An 18,300-nucleotide genomic window follows, 5' to 3' on the forward strand; every position below is an offset into this window, starting at 1 on the left:
CTCTATCGCGATAAGTTAATTTCTTGCACTGCCCGAGAATGCACAAATATTATTCCGATTGTTTTCAGTTACGTTGAAGATAAGCACCTAACGTTGACGAGGTTGGTCGTAATGACAGAACGTTGCAAACTGTGCTGGAATAAACTACAAACTAGCAGTATCTGATCCGTACTGCCTGCTAATGACCGATTACACCTTTGCTTTGCGCCCGACTCTGTAAGATCTGCTCCCGATAGTTTGCCCAGACGGACAGATAGCATGTGAGCAGCAAGCTATACAGTTAGTGATCTTTATGGCAACGAAGATCACTGCAGCGTGAAATCAGCTACTCCCGAAGAACTCGGCCTTAGGCTTTCTGGGAGTAGCGAAAGGAAGAAACAAAAAAAAAACGGAGCTAAATAAATAAACTTAGTCGTGATGCATCAGCAAGCTCAGCTCGTAACAGACGGCTAAGCTAGGGCGTCTGATGTGCATCAGGTTTACCGCTTTCAACCATTCAGTAAGTACTAGTATGGTGAATTTATTTGTTTATTGCATTCGGTTTTTTTTGTTGCTGTTGAACGCTTCACACTTAGCCTATGGGGTTTCCATTTCCGGACGTTGAACGTCTTTAGCTGGCATCCCCAAGGGTCCACCAGTAAGTCACTCGTGCGTCACTTACAACGCATGCCATCACGAACGGACGTCACTAAATAGAAGCTCAAGTGCACACCATCAATACATGACCACAAAAAAAATGAAAAAGCATTAGGTTCAGTTGTGGCGTAGAACAACAAATAAACTGATGGTTCTAGTTAGCTAGTTCTACAAGCTAGAACGTTTATACAGTAGTCAAGCTCCAAATAGGGTCGCCTTGTTTGTTGATGTGTCGCGATGGACGAAAATGGTACTACGTACAAGTTGTCTTGGCATTCTGTACGAATGTAGTCACACCAGATAGGGTAGTGGAAAATTTGTTCCATATTGAGCTTCTGATGGAAAACAGCATTGGGCACTTTTTTATGGAAATGTAAATAGGTTTTCTATATGAAATATTGAACCCGGTGGCTGAGCATCGCTTTCTTCGTGCCATCAATTTGAATAAATATACAATGAATAATAGGAAATCGTATTATCATACTTCGCTTTAATGCATATTTCCCACAATCATACCAGCGATCCATCATTTCCACACGATTGATAAATCAATAACCTTTTCACATTATAATCCTTGTACAGGTCCGATTTAATTAAAAAACTTTGTTTTCATTTTCATTTCAGACTCGCATCAATCCTTCTCAGGTACGTATTAGTAACCAGCAGAGCGTACTTTGCGGCCATGGTTTGTGGATATATTCGTTCGTTTCCGGTCGTACAGGGATCGTAGGGAGCCACCCCGATCAGCGGGGAATAGGGAGACGTACGGGAGGTCAGTCGGAAAGGTTTCAGTAAGATTCGGTCGCGAATACGCACTCACTCACGCACGCCACAAAAACCTCAATGCCTCAACACCTTTCACTGTACGCGTACGTAGATTGCATCGTTACAGTGGCATACCGTTTTTTTTTGTAGTAGTTTTCTGGGGTGCGGGTAAATGCTAAGAGACGAACCGAAGGGTGCACCAACATCCGTTAAAGTCTGCATTAATTTTCTACTCGCATGGATGGTTGCCGGACGGTGCGAGACCCTATATGTTCCCGGTGCCCTTTGAAATGGAAGTAGGGGGAAGGAAGCGCTAGCTCATTATTGCTGGCTTTCATCCATTTTCTTTACCCTGCGGCTTCTTAAAATCGATCATCAAGTTGGTTCATTCACTGCATGACTGATAACCGCAAATTGAATTGATGTTGAGAGTACAAAAGTTAAACGAATGTCTGTCTGCTGAATGAAACTGATACTGACAGAGTGGGATAAAAATTCTAGATTTTCTGGATATCTTGAAATCTGTTTAAAAAAATTATTCTTCAAGACCAACATCCAGAGAATTCTTGATAAAACAAATTGACGACAAGCATATAAACAATCAATCACATGTCCATAACCCCGATAACCTCTGGACATGGTGACGTCTGGCATCATGTCAATCAGGCGAGAACAGTAATCGGTGCGTCGTATACACACCAGAACACGATACAGAAATTATCGTTGCAACACGTTCATCAAAGTGATAGTCCTCTACGGACGCCCTGCCCTGTGACCTGTGTTCTCTGTCCGATAGTCTTCATCAATGACATACTCCCCGAAACACGCTCTAGGGAGCAATTAAGCCGCGGCTTGTGCATCATGCGGTGACGGACGCACGATCCAAACGATCTCTAATCAACAGTTCTAGTTAAATGAGGCCAACATACACTTGTTGAACACCGCCAACAGGGCTACGGCGCGGGGCGACACGTTTACTGACGACTGCCAAATATGGCCGAACCGGTCGAGGGCAACGCCTGCGAAGGCAAGCCGCGTCGTAAGAAATTTGATCCCACAGTGAGCCACGGATGGGCAAAAGTGAAACAGTTTCTTCCACACGTCTGTCCCTTCCGTGCCGCGAACATTGCTTTCCCAATACAGGCTTGACCTAGAATGGGGAGGAAAAACTTGGACATCCGTGATCAAGGCTGACGCCATCTCAATGATATCGTTTGGAGTTTTTTTCTTCTCTTCTCCTTTGAGGTAATGTGTGATCGATTAGTGCATTGGCAGAAATTATATGTGAAGGAGTCTAATTTCCTCATCCTTTGACCAAGACTCGATAATTGGTATCTAATCATACTCTTCGCGAGGGTGACATTCCAACTGAAGGTAAACGATTTTATTAAGCCATCAATAATAAACTCTGACAGATGTTCGGTGTGTGCAGAATAGCGTGACGCACTAAGGGTGACCAGTTGTTGGCATTGTTACAATTCTAATTCTAACACGCTTTAGTGTTTTTTGCTATTTCTATTCTTAAATATGGCGTCATATGTCAACTGTCGGCAGACGTGTGGCGTCTAAACATTCTGCCGGTGTCTGTACGAGGAGATCTCAAAATCTGAAAATCGTTGCCACCTTGTGATCAAATTGTTTTGCTCCGAAAGCTGTCATAATAAAGCATTTTTGGAGAATTTCTTCAAGGAATTACTCCCACACTGTAACATATTTTTGGTACAGTACTGCATCAAATAAATGGTGACAGCCCCCGCCGCGGAACGATGTTATTCATCATCACGGAAATCACGGATTCCACCACCTCTTTAGTTGTAACGTGATGGATTCTAACATTACAGGATGCACATGGTGGAAGGCATCTTTTACGCTTGTTTTAAAAATAATCTCTGTGAAATAAAGGTGCCTTCGGGAGCGATTTTCTTATTCGCCGTGGCAATTCTTTTCCTTCACTGGCCACCTTCTGTTGCCATTCCTCCAACGCAACGCCCACGCATACTTGCATCCAAAAAATACCACAACCGTAGGAGAAAGACAGGGACAGTGTGTTCTTCTTGGACAGTAGTGGGCAGGCGGGCTGAGCAGGACACCGTGAAATTCCTGATCCTGCGCGTACGTGGTGCCGATCGGTGGCGATTCACCACCATCACCGAGTGAGCTGTGTATGTGTGCAGTATTCGTGTGCACTAAAAATAAAGTTTTTCAGCGGAGGCATATTTTTAGCACTTTCGCGGCCGTGCAGAAGAGATCGTGTGCTCGCCTGTCTCACTGTCACAGCACACTAGGCGTACGGAGTGCGAACTGTGAACATGACGACAGGCTAAAGAACCGGGGACCGTGAAGTTGTTCTAGATTTTCCCAACCGATTGTGATGATGCTCCATTGGGACACTGTTACTCCAATCTCCAGAGTTGGTGGTGTATAAAGTAGTCCTCCTCAAAACTCACGATCACATCACAAAATTCCTCAAGAATTGGTGAATGAAGGATCATCATCAACGAAAACGCACGTACACACTTCAGATGGTTCGTTCTCAGGCCAACATAGTAAGCACGTTATGTAATCTTCTGTGGAGGTAAAACCGCCAACGTAGTTCCACACACACACATGAGGTCCTATTGAACTAACCTCGCTGCTGAGTAACTTGATGGCTTTGCTGCTGCTGCTGCACGGAGTGTTGCTCCGAACGGCTGCTAACTCGCTGCTGCGAACTGCTAAATTGCTGCTGCTGCGAAAATTCCTGCCGCTGCACAAACTGCTGCTGCTGCTGGCGCACCGTCGTCGATGACTGTTGCATCATCATCGACGACTGCTGGTGCACCTGCTGCTGCTGTTGCTGCTGCATCAGCTGCTGCTGCTGTGGTTGCAGCTGGAACGGTGGCTGATTCGGATTGGGTCGTTGCATCCTTCAGTGGAGAATGCACGAGTCGCTAATACGCGGCACAATAACGTTGAATCGGTCGGGTTTGTAGGGGGTTTTTTTGTTGGTTTTTGAGGTTTCTTTTTACAAAAAACACACACACAAAATGTAAGCGAAACAAACTTAACGAAACACAGGCGAATAACTCGTCAAAAACTCAAAACTTATACAACTAAATCCTCTTCGTTTGGGGTTTGGATTTTATGTTTTCCTTAAACTACTCCCTCCCCAGAGAGACTTTTGGGGGGCCCCTTTTTTTGCTTCGTTTTCGGGTTTGCGAAAGAGCAATCAATCACATATATCCACACACCAAACAACACACTTCCTTTTTTTTCGTTGTGCCCGTTTTACGGGTTTGGGCACCACTTTGGCTTTTGGGCTTAAATTGACTTTTTTTTCCAAGGGTGAGGGAGAGTAAGGTCGGAGGCTTCACTTGTATGCTCTGCGTACTATTTATCACTAAATTTCGCTTGCCTCCCTTTCTCTTATACGATCAAGACGTGCTCTTGATGATCAGACTCAAGTTATAAGTCCGCTGAATTCCACTGACTCAAACTGCTGCGAAAAACAGACGATAAAATAAATTTAAAAAATTTTGCACAATTATAACATCACCAAAACACTGCAAAAAACACACAAAAAATTCGAGCTCGAAAACAACTCGCTTAAAAATTCAACACTTGTTTTAATCCACTTGCAGAAGAACGGGAAATAGTTTTCACAGATGATTATATTTTAACAAAAATATGAAATAAAAATTTCCTCAAGAAACATTTGGCACACTTTGGCACTAAATTCTTTTTCATAATCAGAATAAATTTCTGGGTAGCAGTATCGCACCACTAGTCACTGCTGCACGATTACATCGGTCGGTGCGAAAATTTCTCTAACACCCGTTAGCAAAAGGGACTTAGAAGAATTTTCCCACTCGGCCCACTTTACGAATGCGCGCGCGCGCACGCATGCCACCACAGCACAAACACCCAAACCAATGGTACGGGGGCACGGTTGGGGGGGTTCTTTCCCGGTGGGGTAGAATGGGCCACCAAAAAATCACGGGCGCGCGTACGTACGATTTTTCTTTCCCGCACACACACTTTTCCACACAGGCGCAGAAACCGAGTTTGTAGGAAGGAAAAAACAGTTCAAGTCATCCCCGAGACGAATAACTGAAGACGTCGGTCGTTTTTGAAGAGCGAGCGAAGAGTGAAACTCTGTGCCGCAAAAATCGTCGCCACAGCCCGGGAAGGATACACTGGTACACGAACTGGTACCCGGTCGTGGTCGTGGCCGGTGCGTGGCTGGCTTTGCGCATGTCCCACCGACGGAACCGACCGTTTGCGCCGACGCCGTGTGCCAACGAACACCGTCGGTGGATCGATGCCAAAAATAATGACACTTTTTGGTACGGATGTTTTGTTTTTCCTCTTCGGCTTCCTTTTGGCACACCGGATCGGTCGGTTTTTCGTGTCGGTGCGATGTGTAATGGAAAAACTGGCCCGGAATGTGACCGGATAGAGGACGGTCCACATCCAACCGGGGGGGACGGATCGCACGGCGGCCGCAAACGGGGGAAGGTTGTGCAGTTTTTTTTGTTCTCTCTTCCAACAAGTATGTATTACCCAGTTTTCCAACGTCGTCCCCATCGACCGGTGCGATCGAACGCCGGGGGTTAGAGGATCGTGCAGAAGGGAGGAAGGATGTGTAGAGAAAGAAGTGTTCTATGTGCGCCACACGCCACACCTCAGCGTGCTCGAACGTCGAGCATTGGAATGATGGCAGGCTGTTGGGCTGCGATCGCTCCGTGCTACGCATGCGTATCTACTAAGCTACCGGAATACCGGAGCGGAAGCGCGAGAGCGCTTTATGACGTTGAGCGGTAAAAGACTCGGGGAGAAAAGTAACCACCCTTGGGAGAAAAATTAGGAGCAGAAGAGAACTAGTGGAAATTCCTCCATAACCCTCTCGCAAAGGGTGTGATCACTTTCCCGGAGAAGCGTAGAAAATAAAGGAAAAAAACGTTGGTTTGTGTTTTGTTTTTTATTTACCTCTCTTCAAAAAGTATCTCCATCCTCAACGGTAATGGGAGATGTGCGAAGGCAGGAAGGATGGGTTTGAATAATTCATCGCACACTTACACTGTGCGTGTCCGTGCTGTGGGCCGTGCATCGTTAAACTAAAAACGCACTGAGCAAATGAAAAACATAAAACACGTCACGATAAAAAAACGAAAACAAAAAAAGCTCCTTATCCTAGAGTCGGCATAAGATGGCCTGTGTGTTTTTTTTTTGGTGCTCACGAGAATCGTTTGTCCAGCGTGAAAGACGCATCACCGATCCGGCGAGGGAGTCTCAGTGTTGATTCCATTTTTTAAACCATTTTTTAACACCTCACACCGCACGGACACGGTCAATTGATAATGATCTGGGTGCTAGTGGGCTGTAAAATGATGCCTTACGGAAGGATGAGGATTTTAAATCGGAATCATCGTTGCGGACCGATTGATATCCCTCGGTTGGTGGGTAGGTCTCCCACAACACGGGTCGGTGAAACTTATAAATTGTCGCCACAAAAAATTATCTCTATGATCGAGAAAATGGACACCCTCACGCCGCGTAAATGGTCGTGTATTTCACAATGCTTCAAATGGGGATGAAACTTCATCTCTGAGGGAATGGAGAAGATCGCAATGTTTGCAAATGGAAATTGTAGACAATGACCAAAACTGGACAACTTCAAGGTTATGTACAGCTGGTTTAAGAAACTAAAAGTTGCGGAGATAAAAATCCCTCTTGTCATTTTCTTCTTGAGCTCAAAGAAAATATTTTTTAGACGAAATCCTTTGAGAGTACTCAGGTTAGGTTTTAATGATATTCTATCCAAAAATCTGTTCCGTATTTAATCAATTAAGTTCTATTTATCTGATGAAAAATCCATCCCCTTTCTCGTAGGAGCTTTGGGAGTGGCGTGAACGTTCCCATGGACAACCTTAATGTCTTACCTCGCCCATAATACTAACAATATTTCATGTTATTAATAAACGTGACACGACCTCGAAGAGATCGGCAAACCGTCTTCGTTTGCCACTTTTTTGCACAAAACACGTAGTACGCAAAAAATTACAGCAGACCAGGCGTGGAAATATTTGGAAGCAAAAATATTTCCACCTTCATCCATCGTGTGCACATCACTAATAGGATGGAAAATTTATTCCGGCTCGGACGGTAATATTCCTTCACCTTTAAGGTGCCGATGATACCTGTTGGCCTGAGTGTTGTGAAATTTTCCGCACCACTCCCGGTGAGGAAAATATCTACTCACACATGAACAACGCACCAAACACGCTAGACCCGCTGCGAATGTGTTGCGCGAATCATTCAAGAACAGGTGAAAATCATCGTGACCGAGGGTTGTTGTTTTGCTTTCCCCGCGAGTGCATTCCTGCTAGATGACTTCAGCCACACCTCGGAAAAGGTTGCATGAGTCACACAGTCCGATCGCCGGCGATGAGAGGATGCTCAGGAAAGGATCATGATTCGTGTGCTGTCAAAACAACGTGGTGTCAACGAGTGGACCAATGTATTTTGCTTCATAGTCGGTAAAAACGGCAACGCTTAGTCAGTCGGCTAGAACGTACGGACGGACGGGACCTGATCGGGTGGTGATGGGGCAATATTTTTAGCCAGTTGCATGTCATACACATGTGTGACACACTCTGCATCAGAACACATACAGTCGATGATGACGGTGAATGCCTTGTATGATTGTGAACTCACGAGAGCTCTTTAGTACGCTTTTCCACCTACGAAGAGTTCCATTCCAAGCGCAGAAGGAAAAAACTCATTTAATCGGTGTCTTGAGATGAGTCAATCGGGTCGCATCCTTCGTTCGGGCTTCAGGGTTAGAGGATACAGATTCAACGTTCAACAATGTTGAATTGTTTCTGATTCATTAAAACGAGAAGGTTGAGAACATGACATGGTTGACAGGGAAACTCTCGAGTAAATGTCAAGAAATTACGTATTAGTTTAATTTGCTTCTTTACGTGATACACAATATTCGTGTAAATATTCTTCCAAAATCTCCGATGTGCTTCCCTCCAACAAATTAGACCAGAGCGGACATTGAAATATGATTCTAAACGAATAAACAACAATCGCTTCTATGTCAAATCCTTGGCTGCAGTCCACGGGCGGATCTCTCAAGGTCCTCCTCCATCGTTTAGGTGGGCGGACAGTTGTACTAACCACCATCCCAAACACTGGCGAATTTCACAATCTTTGTTATTTGGGGATCTCGGCCGTACCACACTAATCCGTTCCAAAACACAAACCCCCTCCTGCACACACAATTTCCACGTTAGAAGCGTTTTCAAGCTCCATACGCAGCGCAAGTCTGTGTATATACAGATGATTTCATTCCCCCGATCGTAACGATTCTGCAAAGTGTGGCATATTTGTGGTGAAATGTTGCCATTTGCCATTGCATCCTGCCCGCCTAGCTTTGCCAGATCGTTTCATGTTCACGATCGTTTTGCACTGCACGCAAATATCGCACGAAACGGGCCAAGAAGGCACGCGGCACTGCTGCCCGATTTGCCAACACCATTTGCCGCAGTTTAGCCACGCTGACGGGGGTTTTCCTTTTAGCTTTCTTCGTATCAGCAAAACCCTTTCGACAGATTAGTCGAGATTTATAAACGCTATCATTTCAGCACATCGCACCTACCTTGATGGCTGTGTTTAATGGGCAAAACATCAATCCGGGGGTGGGGGGATTCTTAACCAAACAAAACGGTTCACCATTTGTTTTATCGCTTGCACCCAGGAAGCACAGGAAGCGGTGGTATCAGATTTAACGGCAGTGCATGCCATCGTGGCATCGATCATCGTCATTGGTTATGTCGGTGTTACAAGCATTCGAGAAAATGTGCGAGAAATGTCATGTACGTCATGTTTCCATTTGAAAAGATCATTAAAGCAGAAGGGAAATCCGTTTGTGGGAGAGGATATTTATGTACAGGTTCGTCTACTATCGCACTCTTGCAGCAGTTTTATGGAATTCCAGCAAACTCTTTATCTAATGTGCTACAAGTTACACATTCCAGGAATACCAACGAGCAGCTTTAAGAGCTGTCACTTTGACAGCTGGTACTCAGATCGCAGCATTGAATACCTGGCAAAAACAGGTGCTTTCCACCTGATGTTGTATTTTAATAAAGATCGTAAATATAGTAGATTGACTTATAACTGACAAACATCAACCTGGAAACTGTTTTATTGAATCACCAGTAAAACAAATAAATGTAGGTAGATTGAAGTGGATCATGAACGAGAAAAAGTTGGAGAAAGCGAGAATTCCCCTTTTAATGGGATATGCGACGTCATTGAGGAAATTCAGTGAAAAATAGAAAGATTTGTGGAAAGATTGTTCAGAGAAGATTCATTCATTCGCTTCATAATGAATCATTCCTGCATCATTCTCATGACGTGACTAAGCTAGCTTTTCTTTGGGATTTTTCGAAAATAGTTCTCTCTCTCTCTCTCTCTCTCTCTCTCTCTCTCTCTCTCTCTCTCTCTCTCTCTCTCTCTCTCTTTGGCTTTTAACGACCTTACAGGTCACGCCGTCCATTTTGGCTTACTACTATTTTTACCACGTAGCCGGATAGTCAGTCCTTTGCTCCGAAGGGGGCGGTTCGGGTGGGATTCGAACCCAGTCCAGCCGTGTGGACCGACGCCGTTTACCACATGCACCACCGGGCCGCCCCCGGTATGGAACTTGGTTCCTCGAATAACTTCTGGCACAGACATTTGAGGGCATGGTCGTTTAAGAAGAAAATGTAGCCGTTGATGCCATCTATGGACCACAGTAGTTATTTCGAAAATAGTTATTTCGAAAATAGTTATTTCATCAATAAAGTTCAGTTAAAATTCAATTTATATAACTCAATTCGTAGCTTTCTTACCTGTGTTGGTGTTTTATCCGATTTACTATAACGTACTTTCTCACATCTTATAAATCAATCAAACATCAATTTCCTTCCCCTTTTTATATGTTGAAACACAAAATAAACCTTTGGCAAAATATTAGCGCTGGTGGGTCCAGTAAAAATGTACAGATAATTCAATATAGTCCATTTGCTGTTCGGCAAAACTGTGACCATAAAATCAAGCAACCAAAACATAAGCGCCCCAAAACGTCCAGAAAATGCTTACTTTCTTTCGGTGCCCCTACGAGAAAGCAAGGCCGACGGAAATCAAAACAAAAAAAAGGGTACCACCTTGCGTGACACAGTTTCGTGCCACAGAGGTGCCCGAAGTAAAACCTGCCTCCGGTCCCCGGCTGATCATGCTTGCACGCCAGAAAATCAACAGGCCGATACGGAGGTGTATAAATATTAAACAGGCGCAAATAAAATAACAGGCGGAGAAAGGTATCAGCAAAACGGCCACCATGAGCCCGAGCCACCCCGAACGGTGCCATCGGTACGGGTTTTGTGCCAAACGTGCAGAGTTTTAGGGGTTAAGGTCTAATTGTTGCGGTACTTTATGCTTTAGGGCAGGTGAGAGTTGATCCGGAAGGAATAAGGTGAAAACTACTTGAGCTTTAATTTATGGCGACACGTTACGGGGTGCTGGCTTTCGGGCGGTTGAGTGGTGGAAATTAGGCTTGTAAAGATCAAACAGTTAGCTGGTGAGCAATACTGGGATATGGGGTGTCTTTATGCGGGGAGTTGTCGTGGGTGCTGTTTTCTAAACCTCATCTAGTAAACGGACAGTGCTGTGAGGAGCAGTTTATTATCATCTCACTTGTGCTACAACACTCTTTACCATCTGTACAACATTGCTACGATTTGCGGAAAGTAATACGATTCGTTCCACCATTTGCCACTGCAATGAGATATAAGAGAAAAAACAATCGTCTTTTGATTTGGAATGCCAGCTTCTCTACGGTTCTAAAGCGCGGATGAAAAGATGGCTTCATTTTTTTGCGAGAGGAAGAAGTATTGAACTGAAATGATATGGATGCGATAGAATCGATCGTCGGGATAGAACATGCAAAAGACTGCGATGAACCATGCAGATGTAGGAAAGATTATATTGAGATCGTAGACAGCCCATACATCCCTCGAATCCCATAGTGCATGGCCAAAAAATGAAAAATAATTTAAATCAAAATCCCGACCGAAAGGGTGCTAGGCGCGAAAAAATGTAAATGAACACCAATTTAAACGCTGGCAAAGAGTTCTTGTTGGTGAAATTGGCCTCGGGGACCTGTTTTCGTTCCATTTTTGCCAACATAATTAATATGAATGATTCGCACGTTGGTTGTACAGGAAAACCCACCTCAGAATGCATTAGTTTGCAAATGTCAATGTTGCATGAGACGAGTTAGTGGCGTCCAGTTTTTGGCAGTGTTAGTGTACTTCAGTACCGTCGAAAAATTAGCAACTTAGTGCGGAAGGTGTATGGTTCGGAAAATTCATTAACATTCCACTGTCAGCACTTACCTTCGCACGTCTGTATTAGGCAGATCGATCGGTACGACTTCTCGATCGTGTCCGTTTCCTCCAGCATCGTACGAACCGTTCCTCCGTTCGTTCCGTGATGATTTTGCTCCACCGTCCCGTTCGGTTTCAACTCCTTGTAGCAGAGGAATGATGCTTCTACAGGGATCAAAATCAAGAAGGAAAATATCGCCAAAGGATTAGTGAATTAGTAGACAACTCAAACACACATATGTATATATTTTCGAACAGTGGAGAGATGGCGAAGGGAAGGGAACATTTCGCAACTTCATGAAAACTCTAGACGAAAGAAAAACACTTTTACACATGGTTGTGATTCAAGAGGAGGTGGGAGATGGGCTGAATTATTTTACACGAGTAAGCGACACCTCTCCGGAAAATTTTCCTATCGTCGACGAAGTTGGTAGAAAAGTTCCAAAGGGGAAAAAATAAAAATTTAAATATTGTTTTGCTTTTAATAAATATCTGTATTAATATATTTTATTGTATTTTGGGTGAACTATTTTCGTCTTCTTAGTGTCTCGCAACAAACCAAATGCTAAGAAATATATGGTTTTTAAATGACTTTTTCCTTATCGTAGCTTTTCCATTCACCCTTTTGGCGCCCTCAAAAGCATAGCCGTATTATACCGACCACTTTCGTACGCATTTCTTGTTGGGGTGTTTCCCCGCATAAAGTGTCAATTTATGGCTCCCATTGCACGTTCTCGTTCGTCGTCGCGGAGGAAAACTTTTATAACGCCACTGGGCCAGCCGCGGGGTGTTGCAAACATTGCCGTAGCTCGGAAAACCGTCACCAGGAGCAAGCAAACGAAATGAGCTAATTTTAGAAACATGTTCTCGTGCCGTTTTTCCCGCACGATTAAGGTTTTTCGTTGGTGGTAGTGGTGATGGGTTTGCATGTAAAGGCGTGTGCGTAGTTGTGCAATTACGATCGTTTACTCCTAAGCTGAGGAAAAACTGTTTTTGTTTTGCAGCCGAAAGGCGGACGACTGAAAAACTACTTCTCAACAAAAAAAAACCCCACAATTTACACATCTGCTGATCGGTTTGTGTAGCGTGCAATTTTTGCAGTATATGTTGGCGTTCTGGCGATGTTCGACAATGGGTTTCTGGCGACTGAATGACACGACGGCGACAAACGGTGAAAATAAAAATAGAAAAGCCACTCACTCTCCATCTTTCGTGATTCGCATCACACTTTTTTGTTGTTGTTACCGTTGCGTACACGATCGAGTGAGTTTTGCTGTTGTTGTTGTTGTTCGGTAGCACATTTCGGTCGAACAGCGAGCGGAGAATGCGGAGACATCAATTTTCAAGACACCAATGAACTAATTAAGAGCCATTCCGCTTACAAGCATGCGTGATCAAGTTACGCTTAACAATGTTATGAAATAACCATTTATCAAGTAAGGTCGATGATTGGCACATAGAGAAAGAAGACAACAATCGACGTGATACATTAGACATCAATCAGCTTTAATTTTTCTTTTATTACTAAAAGCCCTTTAAAGATCGGATTAAACTAAAACGTTCGCTTGCGTTTATTATGAGCATCATGGGAAACATAGTGCTCCCCGCTAACAATGATTTGAATGGAAACATCAACAGGTGGGTACTCGTATTGTATGTAAGCAGCTCATTTTGAAAGTCCTTTACTTAATCACTCATGGAGGTAACCCTCTATAGGACTAAAACTTCCTAAATACAGTTGACAGTTCCCCCAAAAAGTGTCTTTTTAGTCACAATAGAGCTGTCCCATCACCATCACACCAAAAAAGATATTTAGTATTTTGACAGCTGTCAAAATTTTTTTGTTGACATCTGTCATGTATAATTTTCTCAAAAAAACGTTAGTACAACTAAATCACTATTGGAATGACGTATTTACCGTAGAAAAAAGCGTCAATCCAGAGGTGGAGAAAAAAACGTCAGCGTCATTTATTCAAACTAACGTCAATTGTATCTTTTAAGTGCGATCAGCTTCTAACGTGATGCTTTTCTATTTTTTTTTACTAAGCTACCGTTTTTGCAAACAACTCGCATCGATCAAGCTAGTATCTAGTGCTGTCGGCGATCCCCTGACAGCAATTTGTCAACATGCACATGGCACAGTTCGACACATTGCTAACGGATCGGCAATCAACAGCCGACAAAGCAGAACAGTTTGCCACCAAAAGTAGCCCCCCATAACCTACGCAGAGCTCCCAAGGAGAGGAGGAAGCACTTAAGGACGGGGTTGAAATTCCTTCCCGTAACGACATTTCCTATTGCTCGGCGTGATAATTGCTAACCGTGACATAATCGTTCTTTCCGCGCACTGGCGTGTGAGTGTGTGTGTGTGTGTGACGAGATTTTCATGATCGAGTGTAATTTGAGCTGGCATCGCATGTGAGCGATCTGCATTTTCTTTTCTATATAGTTTTGTTTTGTTTGAAACATACATTGCTTTATTTATACGCTGCCTCTGGGCTGCGGATACGAACAACAAGAATATCGCCCAATATCCACGAACGAGCAAGGGGAACTGGGCGTCCATTGATGTTTGCCATCAAGACTTTTGTCACTTATCGCGCACCGTTGGGTTAGTTGATGGCGTGCTCAAGCGAACGGGGTTGGGATGCTTTTACGGTGTTTAATGGGTGAAAAGCAGCGACATGCGAATAATTAATTCACGCAACAGCCCACCCAAAAACCACCCAGATTGAAAACCTCGGCGAGTCATGTTTTGCTAGGCTGTCGTTACTTCCTATTCTGCTTCTAAGCCTAGCATCTGTTTTTTATTCGAAAGACAAAAGTAATCTAAATCATTTTACGATCGTCGTCCGAGCGATTCAAACGATGGCATTCAAGGAACATATGCCCAAAGCAAAAACAAAATCCCATCCGACTTTCCTATAGTCTTTTAGACGAGAGTTGTGAAAGATTTATATCCGTTAAAAGAAACTTCTCGTGACGAAATGTTTTTTTTCTTCTGCGAATAAAAAAAAGAAATGCTTTCTGTGATCGCTGTCTAGAGGGCGCCACCTTACGGAGATCTTCACAATGTCTGATCGACGATACTGGTCACGCACACAGCCATCACGATCATCACAATAGGTGGCCAATATTTTTAAAAATAACCCCTCTTCCTATCGTTCCCCTACAATCATCTGGTACTCGGTTTGGCTGGCTCCACTTTTCGAAGGAGTCGCCACATCCACCATCCTACGCGCAATAACAGACACACACTTTTTAAATGTTCCTGCCAAGAGCGGAATTTGTCAACTTGCCAAATCGAAACAGAAACCAAAAATGAAGCAAAAAACCACAAACACACAGAAATATATTGTGGAAGTTTAATTGATGTGTTTTTTGTTTTAACTACCCTGACCTCCAGACCAGAGGTTTCGACATTTCGGTTGGTGGTCCATTTTTCATAATTAACCTACACAGAAAGGCGTCACCAGTGTGTGTTGCAATATCATTTAGTCTGGCGTTCGCACTTCGCTTAATTGAACGCAACTCAATTTACTCCCCGGATGGGAGAAACGAATAGTGCACAACAGCAACGAGGAATTTGTCTCCATCTTGTTTTCCTTCCGCGATCGGCATCCACATACCAACTGACAGCGGTATGACAGGCACTTGTCACCTAAGAATTGTGTCCAATATTGACCTTAAATTGGTTCAACGCTCTTACCGTTCCCGCTGAGTAAAGGATACGGGAAAGACGTGGTGTGTGCGTTCACCCACATGCAGCATTTAACCCAAACATGAATGATCAATGGCGCCGGTGCAATCCACCCTGTGGGGAGGATTACGGTAATCATTGTAAGATGTCAAGGTAAAGGAGATCGCACAACCGGTTGAGGTACTGCCAGCAATGTGGGACGTGAATTTCTGCGTGGTGTAGTTAAACGTTTTCCAATGATTTCCCCGGGGGAATGGGGAGTAGCGTGACGGAAAGGAATGGAAGAATTACCGATCGACTAGTGCGCAGGATTAAACGAAGTAGATTCCGAAGATTCTCGAAAATCCGAATTGCAGACGTAATGAATTTTCGCTCTCTCCCTCTCCCGCGAAATCCGAACGATCCGAAGCTTCCCGCAAAACGGATCAGGTCGGAAAAACAACTTGTTATTGTTGTCATCCTGAGCGTAAACAAATATGGCCGATGCCGGCCGCCGGAATTTCTGGTCTTGTTTGTATACAATCAGACTATCTTTAAATGCGCCGGACGGACACTACACGCATGCGCCGAGTTTGCGCAAATACAATTCTTGACAGATCTTACACACATAGACATGCTAGTTCGAGATCACTTTGTAGACATTGAACAGCTGATGCTGTGTTGATCTTTGGACGTTCCGGATATAGGATAGCTCTTCTCGCACGTTCTCTCTCTCTCTCTCTCTCTCTCTCTCTCTTTCTGGTATGCCACTCGAGAATCGATGACTAACGCAGTGTGGTTGTTCTCCAACGCTCTCTACCTGGTGGATTCCTTTCGCATTTTCCTTGAATGTGGAAATGTTTTCGTTTTCCTTTGGAACGATTTTCCTGTGCCATTTGCCAAAAATAGCTTTAGTGGAGTTAGATGAGCGGTATCCGGATCGCATTTTCAGCACGGCTTAAGAGCATGTAGTGCAAATTGAATGTGTCTGGTTGGTGACTAATGCTGTTTGGAATGCGAGTTAGATTGAGCCTGGAGAAAATTGAAATGGAAAATTTATTTCCCGTAAAAAAGAAACCAAGGAAGCATCTCGCTTGACTATTAGCTTAAAAGCAATAAAATAATCTTTGCTCGTGGCACCTCTTTGGGAGGCGCAGATCACCTGAAGCCAGACGAATTTCTCTAGCAACAAATCAATTATCGTCTTTTAAAACCTAACGAGTTGCTTAGGCTCATCACGATCATCATCACGTTGGAATATGTTTATGGGGCTACCACTCTTACCCTACCCTGTCCGATGATGCATTGACACGCATCACATTACACTTTCCGCAGTCTAATGATACGCATGTTTATTTGCAAGCGCAAAATGTAAATCAATGCATAGGTGTGTTTTTTGCCTTCCCTATTAATTAGAGCGGCTTATCACTAAGCAGACACCGTTCGGTACGGTTAAGAAATTGCCTTCTGCATGGGTTGGAAAAAGCGCAATTGAGTGTGTATACCTTTCCAACCCCACCCGACTCATCATAAATCAATCACACGGATGATTCACCTCCGATTTAGTCGAGATGGCTTCCTTAGTTTTAATGGTGTTTTTTCATTCGTACATTACCGAAACGGCATAATGTTGATGATCGTGCAGGAATGAGGTGTTAAGTAGATTATTTCAAATGGGAGAAATTGATTTCTTAGAAGAGTTTTTATTTTATTATTGAAATAAGATCGATTAGGTAGGTTTTATATAGGATTTTGTTCTTGTTTTTTTTTAAATCAACTTGTCCTGAAGAAAATGTGTCAATAAGTATGGCGCGTGAGTCACAGGTAAATAAATCAAAATAGATCTAAGGTGTTGGTCACTTATAAAAGATGCTACTCAGTCACTGTTTCTATTTCAAGTGAAATGCACCGGAGCTTCATCATAAATAGCTGATGAATCAAAGGATCACAGATCATGTCATGCGCCAAGTTCTAGGATGTGCAGGGGCTTTCAACTGCTGAAGCTAAAAACCAAGACGTTTAGTTCAAGTTCTATCACATATTAAAATCAGATAAATAAGTTAAAATAAAGTAACAGATATCCAAACGAAACGGAATATCAGGTCATTAAATATTATAATATAAATATTAGGAAATAAATCAATTAGTATACATTATTAGAATTATAAGTTTCAACATTCATTTGTTCCCAAAAGATGGTAAACATTGCCCATAGTGCGGATTCCACCAGAGAGCGCCCCATGCGGAGAGTAGCAAAAGTAAAGCGTATGCTTTTCCGAGCCCACAGTAACGTCCAGACCAACACATGTATATGAAACGCTGTTCGATTATTTGTTGGTATAAACGTTTAATTTTAAACAGAGTTCGTCATTCATCTCAATATTCTTAAAAAAATATTATTATAGTTAGTGTACGAACAATAATTTGCATAATGTTTATATACCATGTTAAGGCTTTAAAGTTCTACATAAGTGTTGTACGCATGCGCATGGTTTAAGCAAAATCCAAAAAAAAAAATAATTATTTTTACATCTCCATCGCTTTGTACGAAACACAGTAAAGCAATTGGAAAACGACTTTCGCGTTTAGTAAGCTCACTAAGAAAGCGCTTTGCGATACAGATGGCGCTAGCATATTCGAAGAGACACATCATAACGTTTACTTTGGTGGGTAGCGAAATAAATGTTGCTTAACATAAGCTCATAAATCATTCACAAACATTCTGCAACATCATGTCTGGTTCGGATCATTCCAAACCGTACATTGTTTACCTACAGAACGAAATAAATCATCCTTCCT

At 43.2% G+C, this 18,300-nt stretch overlaps 1 protein-coding gene across 1 annotated transcript in view; it reads right to left on the bottom strand.

Moving 5' to 3' along the window:
• Positions 1-5,588, bottom strand: part of LOC125771218 (titin-like) — a 42,350-nt gene extending 36,762 nt beyond the window's left edge. Inside the window, exons 1-2 of the mRNA XM_049441617.1 lie at positions 5,395-5,588; positions 4,030-4,879 (exon numbers count right to left, since the gene is read on the bottom strand). Of these exons, the coding sequence (XP_049297574.1) occupies positions 4,030-4,306 (277 nt within the window). The 5' untranslated portion in view covers positions 4,307-4,879; positions 5,395-5,588. The remainder of the gene's footprint in view (positions 1-4,029; positions 4,880-5,394) is intronic.
• Positions 5,589-18,300: the final 12,712 nt, after the last annotated feature.

This window comes from Anopheles funestus, chromosome 3RL (assembly GCF_943734845.2).
Source record: "Anopheles funestus chromosome 3RL, idAnoFuneDA-416_04, whole genome shotgun sequence".
NCBI classification, from domain to species: Eukaryota; Metazoa; Arthropoda; class Insecta; order Diptera; family Culicidae; genus Anopheles; species Anopheles funestus.